The sequence below is a fragment of the Thrips palmi genome, unplaced genomic scaffold, assembly GCF_012932325.1.
Source record: "Thrips palmi isolate BJ-2018 unplaced genomic scaffold, TpBJ-2018v1 HiC_scaffold_18, whole genome shotgun sequence".
NCBI classification, from domain to species: Eukaryota; Metazoa; Arthropoda; class Insecta; order Thysanoptera; family Thripidae; genus Thrips; species Thrips palmi.
This window is the reverse complement of record NW_023144627.1, coordinates 860,646-868,198: the sequence shown is the minus strand read 5'-3', so window position 1 is coordinate 868,198 and position 7,553 is coordinate 860,646. Positions and strand designations below refer to the sequence as shown.

Here is a 7,553-nt window from a genome sequence, read left to right as displayed (position 1 = left end):
TGTGCCTCGTGCCTTGTGGATTCCAGCGTTGTCCTGCATGAAGAGGATTCCTCCTGCGCGGAGGGGTTCAACCGCAGGAATCATTGTCTCACTGAGCACGTTAATGTACCCCTCCCTGTCATTTTGACGAACGTCCCGGGTTTTCTGCATCTCTCGGCCAGAATGCGCGGGAAAGTATTGCGACCAGCTTCCCAAGGGTAATTTAGGACCAAACTAAGACCTAGCTTTAAAAACTAAAGTTTGTAGCTCGCCTGATACGTTTTTAGAAGCCAAAAGAATTAGTCCGGACCAATATGCCCTATTCTCTGCTACGTGGCCTCTTCCACTTCCTCATTAGGTCTGGCTTATAACGCCAAGGGTGATGAGGTCTGAAACGCAAATGGAATTTTGGTTTGCCCTGTCACACCGGCACACACTGGTGAAACAAAGGCATAAAAATTATGCCCTTAAAGGGCGTAAACGATTTACGCCCTTAAAGGGCATAAATCGTTAATGCCTTTCGGAAGGGCATTAAAATTTTGCTTGAAATTCCCATACCATTTACGCCCTTCCCAAGGGCATAAAACGATTTATGCCCTTGCAAGGGCGTAAAAGAGCATTTATGCCCTAAAGGGCGTAATTTTTATGCCTTTGTTTTACCAGTGCACACACCTACACACACAATATCGGCTGCTTTTGCTGACCGGAAAGGACACTGGAAGCGGACGGCAGGTGCTGCAGGTTGCTGTCGGTGACCTCGCGGGCGTCGTTATCCCTGAGGAAGCGCAGAGACGACCCGAGGTAGTACTGGCTGTCCTGCGTACCCCGACCTTGGCCGCTCTTGAGAGGATGGTCTCTTTTGTGAGCTCGGCGCCCATCAACTATTGTCTTCCACCGTTTCTTGCACTAAAGTGGCTCTGAACCCGAAATAAACAAACTTGTAGAACTATTCAGTTGACGAGACGCATCTATGCCTATGCTTGTTCAAGGCCACACATGCTATCAAAGACATACAACTGCAGTTGTCACCATTTTCTAAAAACTCCTGTCCAAAAAAGTTGTCGGCGATGTTGGTCCAGGCCTGCCCTCGTGCAGTGTTGTCCTTTTGCTTGGGATCCTTGGCACACCAAATGCAGCGGTGGCCGCGCACCAACTCAATCAATGCCACAACTCAAGAAGTTGAGCTTGTAGACCACTAAACGGCGCGTGCCGAGGGGGCAACCTCTCGAGAATTCTTGTCTCCGACGCCCTGGAAATTTGTGGAAAATTCGTAATCTTTCCCCGAAAAGGCCAAAAACATGCAGATTTTAGGCTTTAAACTGGACGAAATCCGACGAAATCTCTTGTCCTATGAAATATTGTGTCCCGAAACATCGAATGTGGTTGCCCCCTCCATCTCGAACTCCTTTTTCCCTGTCTCTTTCATCTGGCCTATGTTTCGGCTTCCAATTGCCTTCAACTTTTATATGATCCCTGCCAAGACAGTGGCATGCATGTCTTTGCAACCTACAGCTAGGTTATCTTCTTACTTCAGAAGATGAAAGGATCCACAAAGAGTATGGAGCGCTAGAGGGTAATTAAGGGGTATTTCCAACTCATCGCAGAGCCTCCATAAGAGTGAGGTGGCCAGCAGTCGTGGAGATCGTCTGCTAGCCAGTTGTTTATGTCTTCCAGTACGTTATCTTTTGGCGGCTGGCATTCGGTAAACGGACGTAACAGGTGAGACAATAGCCACTTCAAATCAAGCAATAAACAGACAGGGGTACGAGACTTACATCGTGAGCTCGAGGTCGGGATGGGGCGCCGCAGCTGCCTCCTTAGCCAGGCGCCCGTGGCTCAGTGCCTCCAAGACGTGGTCATTAAGGTCATGTACCATTTGCCTGTTGAAACCAGGCGCCTCATCAAGGCGGGAGACATTCGATGCGAACATTACCCGGGAGACTGCCACGCACGCGTCAAACACGCGACAGTCTTCAGGGCTGTAACGGACGAATTGCATTGGTTAAGCAGACGAGCAGGCACAGCATTTCAGCACAACTCAATAGCTGGATACTCACTTCCCCGCATCAAATTCGCGGCACCCCCCCTTCTTCACGTGCAATGCCCAGTGCGCTATCTTGAAGAAGGCTCCGCCGCAAAAGATGCACTTGACGAGGCCGGGCGTGCAAGCATAAAAGGCGGGCCCGCCGGCCGCCTGCCACTCCCCCACCACACAGGGGTCAGCGTTCGCTGCAGCATGAGGGTTCACTGATACAGGGGCTGTACCAATCAGCTCGAACATTCCTGCAACAGAACAGTAAACGGGTGAGCAAGCGCAGACAGCGGCACGGCCGGGCACGGCGCCTTCTTGACGAGGCGGCGAAGCGGTGCACGTATAGCCACGCACAGCCTTGCTGCTACATACCTTTGGTATCCACACCAATATTAACCTCTAACATTGTGGACAATAACCATGACACTCTCCCCTGACGAGATATCTTGGGAACTTTTGAGGCAGATCTCCCTGTGAACAGAGAATCAGAACATTAGACACAGCTACATACGCGGCGAACACGTCTGCCGACGGGGACCGAGCCCGCCGGGCCTTGCGCGGCCTTCCGACGCTACGAGGCCGATGCAGCAGCGCAAGCAGCGAGACACCGGGTGGAAACCGGAGAAGGGCGAAAAGGACGAGTCTCCAAGCGTCGCGGGTCGGAGAGGACAAAGGGCGCGGCGGGGGCGGGCGGGGTTCGCTGAAGGCAGCAGCGAGCGACACGGCATATAGAGCATTTACACCAGGGGTGGCGCTGCCCCGGGCGCCGAAGTCGCCCGGCGGGCAGACGCTCGAGCCGCGCGGGCGCTGCCGAGCCAAGGCTTGAGCCGGGGCCGGCCCGGGCTGGCTGGTCTGTGACCGGCGGCAGTGCGGCTGGGCGACCGGCGCTGAGGTGTGAACTCAACTGGACGAAGCGAGCACATCGGCCGTCTCTCTCACTCTCAGGGCGGCATATGGGAAAGACAAGGATGGATGCGACTGAGCGGCGCGGCGCGCTAGTTTGCCTGGGATCGAACCGCTCGCTGAGCGCAGCCAGCCAGCGCTGTGCGAGCTCGGCTACGCAGGCGGCCAGCCAACAGCCGAGCGCCCGTGCCTGGTGCCCGGACGCCCGCCAGAGGCGAGTTGCACACCCCTGATTTACACAGCGGCAGCGTTTCTGTAAACGGCAGCAACGCGCTGGCAACGCAGTCAAACAACCCGGTCCCGGTCCGACAACCTGCATGCCCACGGCAGTCAAATGGAGCATGGGCCCCTGGCCCAACGCATTGTAAACAATCCATATGACACTTTGCTAGCGAGTGTCCAAGCCGACGATGGGCGGGGAGCGAGCGGGTGTGGGACAGTCTAGGAGCTAGTGGCATGCAAGCAAATTTAGACAACAAATTGCCGGGGGCGGGGGGTTTGTAGGGCCGCCCGCCATGGGTATACGCCGCTACGCGGCTAGGCCGTGGCGTCATGTGAGTGCCATAACAGAGACCAAGACACGGCCGAACCGGCCAAGGCCCTGAAGCAGACAACAGCCACGCGGACAACGACGTGGCGCCGCCGGCCCAGGCCGTGGGCACAGCAACGGGCTGGCCGAGCCGCTGCGGACTGCGGCGATCGGCCACGGCGAGGACACGCGTCAAGCGGGGACCGGGGGATCGGGCCCTCCGACGAGGCCGATGGCGTCGACGGGGTGGGACACTGGTCGGACCGGAGAACCGCAGAGGCCGCGCGCCGCGGCGGGGCAAGGCGGGGCTGAGCGCAAGCGCAGCGAGCGACACGGCGGGAGCAACGCGTTTGGCAGCGCAGTCAAAGAAACAACCCGGTAACGGGTTGAGACGTCTCCACGGTTCCGACAACACGACACTGCTTCGGGCTGTCCACGCCGCCAATCAACAGTCAAAAGGAACGGGGGAATGGGACAACGCACGAGCGGCTGGGCGGCAGGCCGCGGCAGGGACGTGGCGACGCCCATCAACAACAAGCGAATCGGGCAGGCCGGCGAGGCCCCACGGATCCCACGGCGCCACGGCGCACCCCAACACACTTCACAAACACTAGACACTCACCTCTACGAAGTACCAGTGAAGCAACCATAGTTGTAACAATCAAAACGTAAAGAACGTATAAGAACTCAGGACGCATAGAACGTAAGAACGACAGAAGCGTAGACGACAACGCGTGACAAAGCAGGAAAAAGCGTAAACGACTAAGCGTAACGACAAAGAGAGCACGGGGCAGCGGAGATAGCGGCACGGGGCAGCGAGGCAAACGATGAAGGCAAAGATGTCTGCAAGAGTGACGGCGAGGTGGCGGGCGGAGCCGCAGCGAGCCGGAGCTGGCGTAGGCATACTATCTTAAGAGTGTCGACAAAACGCAGCGGCGGTTTCTGATAGGCCTGACCATTCTGGCTGGGGCGCCACTTTCCGTTCGGGTTGGATGGGCAAAAATGACGGGTATAGTAAGCGAGCCGGTTGTTGACAGCCCTTGTGGGACATTCCACGTGAATCCAACGATGGTTTGGAACAGGGGCGTAGGAACGTTTTACGGCCAAGGGGGGGCACTCTTTATGGCGCCCCCCTTTGGCCGAATTGCGCCCCCATCCTCCCGGGAGGGGGGGGGGACAACCCTTAAAATGTGATTTTCCAGTGCCGTTTTTTTAACTTTTAATTGACACTTGTTAAAGCAGTTTGTCACAGATTAACCCTTTAATCTGCGACGCGTCGCCGCACAGTGGGACGAAACGCGAAAAGTGGTCAGAAGTGGTGTTTTTATAACTGAGTGGTGGGTCCTTCAAACTTTTGGATGTTGGAAAGGAAGGTCTAGGCTACCCAGAACACTAATTGAATTGACAATTTGACACGTGGGTGAGCCCCTACGGAGCTCTAAACTCGAAACATTTTCAGATTTTCGTGCATCCATTCCAACAGGTGAATGTAATTCCCTCTGGCGGTCGCATCCTTCAAGATAAAAATAACATTTTATATGTTTTTGGAAAGCTGGTGACCTGACAAATCGAGCAATTGCCTTTGACTATCTAATTTGTCTTCGGGTTAAATGTTACACGCTGCTAAAAGTATTGCACAATTAACGATTTTTAAACTGTTAGGGAGCGATAGCATTGACCTGAGGTTGAGAACCTCAAGCGTGTTGTTGTCGTCCCCCTCAACAAGCTCTTGTCGAGAAAAGTTGCGGATTCACCATAGGGCCTAATGCTAGGTGTCAAATTTGTCAGAAAACGGCTTTTTTGGTAGATTTTTCAGAATAATATCATAAATTTTAAGGCCAAATATCACTAGTTCCGCACCTGTCTCAATGCTTCTAATAATGAAACGTGTTGTCCTTGTACCCCTTTACGAGTTGCGTCTATACAAGGTAGGTTTACGCCGGACCGCGTCTTGTCGTAACAGGCTTCGCGATGTGTCGCTGCCTGTTTCTGCAATCCGCGCCTGGCGTACCTACCTTGGCCTGCGGCGCTAGGCTGCCTTCGGCAGACAATGCTTCTCCATCATCAGTTACTTCTGAACTGTTGCATGCTGGGGGGCTCCGCTCCCAAGACCCCCTTCATTCTACATAGAGGTGCTTCATCTACAAATTACACGATCTTGACCCTTGTAACTTTTCAACTTGTCGTGCCTAGGGCGCTCCGCCCCCCAGACCCCCCTTTCATCCAGACAGGAGAGGTCTTCCGACAGAAAACTCGATTTTTCGCCGTTTTTTAGGTGTTTTTCGGCTATAAAAACTGAACCAGTTGAGCTAGGATGGTGAAATTTCGCGTGTGCGGAGCCAAGAACATACCTAATAACCCTGCGAAATCTCAGCCAGATCGGCCGAGCCGTTCAGGAGGAGTAGTGTACACACACACACACACAGACACACACACAGACAGACAGACAGACAAAACTTTTCAACCGCACTGGAGTAACAGGCTTCGCTATCGCTCAGCCAAAAAGTTGTGGGTTTGCCGCAGAGCCGAAGGCAGGGGCTCGGATTTGTCAAAAAACAACATTTTTGGTGGAATTTTTTTTTGAAAAGTGTGTACTTTGAGGCCAAATATCTCGAGTTCCCACCTGGCTCGATGACCCTCATGTTATCACGTGTTGTCCTGTTACCCCTCAACCAGTAGGCGTCGAGAAAAGCCGCGGATTCATCAACCAGCAGAGGCCATGGGCGTCAAGATCTAAAAATTCGGCGCTTTTACCACTTATTTTTCAATAATGACGTCCCTGTGTCGCATGGATGGTCCTGTGGCACTTTTTTCACTACAATACGTTTTTCTATATTAAGTCTAGTCAGTTAGAACGATAAAATATTTTATGTCTCACTTTCCGACCTTTCATTACACAGTGGCGCTCGGCAAGAGCAGCTGATTTGGGCCGTTTTGGGGAATTTGTTTCCACTACCTCCCGTCCCTCCCTCCTCGCCCTCCCTACCCAGCCCCCGTCCACCGACTGCCTTGCGTTCTATGTGCCCCTACACTCCTTTATACAACCTCTGGTCACGGTATAGACAGACTTGGTCAGTACAATCCTCGATAAAAGCTGAAAAAAGGGGGAAAAATTAAAAAAATTGTGGTTAAAAAAGTATGAAAATTGAGCTCTGGGACACATATGTGAGGTGTACGGTGGTCCAGCCAAGCTGCAAAACTTGTATTTAGTGTAGGCGGTGACCATCCGACCGTGCAACAGCCGCCCCGACAGTTTAGGATGGAATGTGGAACCAAAAAACAAGAAAAAGTACAAAAACTCCGCTTTTTGGCAGAAAACGCCCGGTAGGGTCATGAAGGAGTTGTCCTATCGCAAAACCGAGGTCATTTATGGAATCACCACAAAAAAACGAAACTTTTGAGTGCTATCCAAAAGTTGCATCTGAAAAGTCGTGCATATCGACGCACCCTACTATTGGTGCATACTCCCTTAAGAGGGTTTGGATGGCCCGCCACAATTTTTTCTTCTGGAGTCTATAACATGTCTAATTGCGGCATATTTTCCCCTTTAATTGACTGTTTTTTTTGTCGTTTCTCTCATGCGCTTACTTGGTCGACCATGCAGATCACTCAAAGTAAGGATATCAGGGCCCAACACAACTCCTGATAGCTAGCTCTTCTATATGCAGACTTTTAGGGACCCATGCAATCATTATCATAGTTACTTTACACAAATTTATTTTATTTTGAGCACATTTTCACTCATAGATCTCGACTAACCTGAGACACGGAGTTTCGAAGGGGACTTTATGTAGTACAGCACATGTTTCAACTTGATTACTCTTTCCATTAAGAATTTCTGAATCTTGCCATCCTTAAATAGTGAGTTGTCACTAAACTTTTGTCCACTTCAAAACTCCATGTCTCAGGTTAGTCGAGATCTATGAGTGAAAATGTGCTCAAAAAAAAAAAAAAATTTTTGTAAAGTAACTATGATAATGATTGCATGGGTCCCTAAAAGGCCGCATATAGAAGAGCTAGCTATCAGTTGCTGTGTTTGGCCCTGATATCCTTACTTTGAGTGATCTGCATGGTCGACCAAGTAAGCGCATGAGAGAAACGACAAAAACA

General features: G+C 52.0%; 1 protein-coding gene across 1 annotated transcript in view; it reads right to left on the bottom strand.

The window, feature by feature from the left end:
- Window positions 1–1,133: 1,133 nt before the first annotated feature.
- Window positions 1,134–7,553, bottom strand: part of LOC117645486 — a 14,679-nt gene continuing 8,259 nt past the window's right edge. Inside the window, exons 4-5 of the mRNA XM_034385731.1 lie at window positions 2,384–2,482; window positions 1,134–1,228 (exon numbers count right to left, since the gene is read on the bottom strand). Coding sequence (XP_034241622.1) covers window positions 1,134–1,228; window positions 2,384–2,482 — 194 coding nt within the window. The remainder of the gene's footprint in view (window positions 1,229–2,383; window positions 2,483–7,553) is intronic.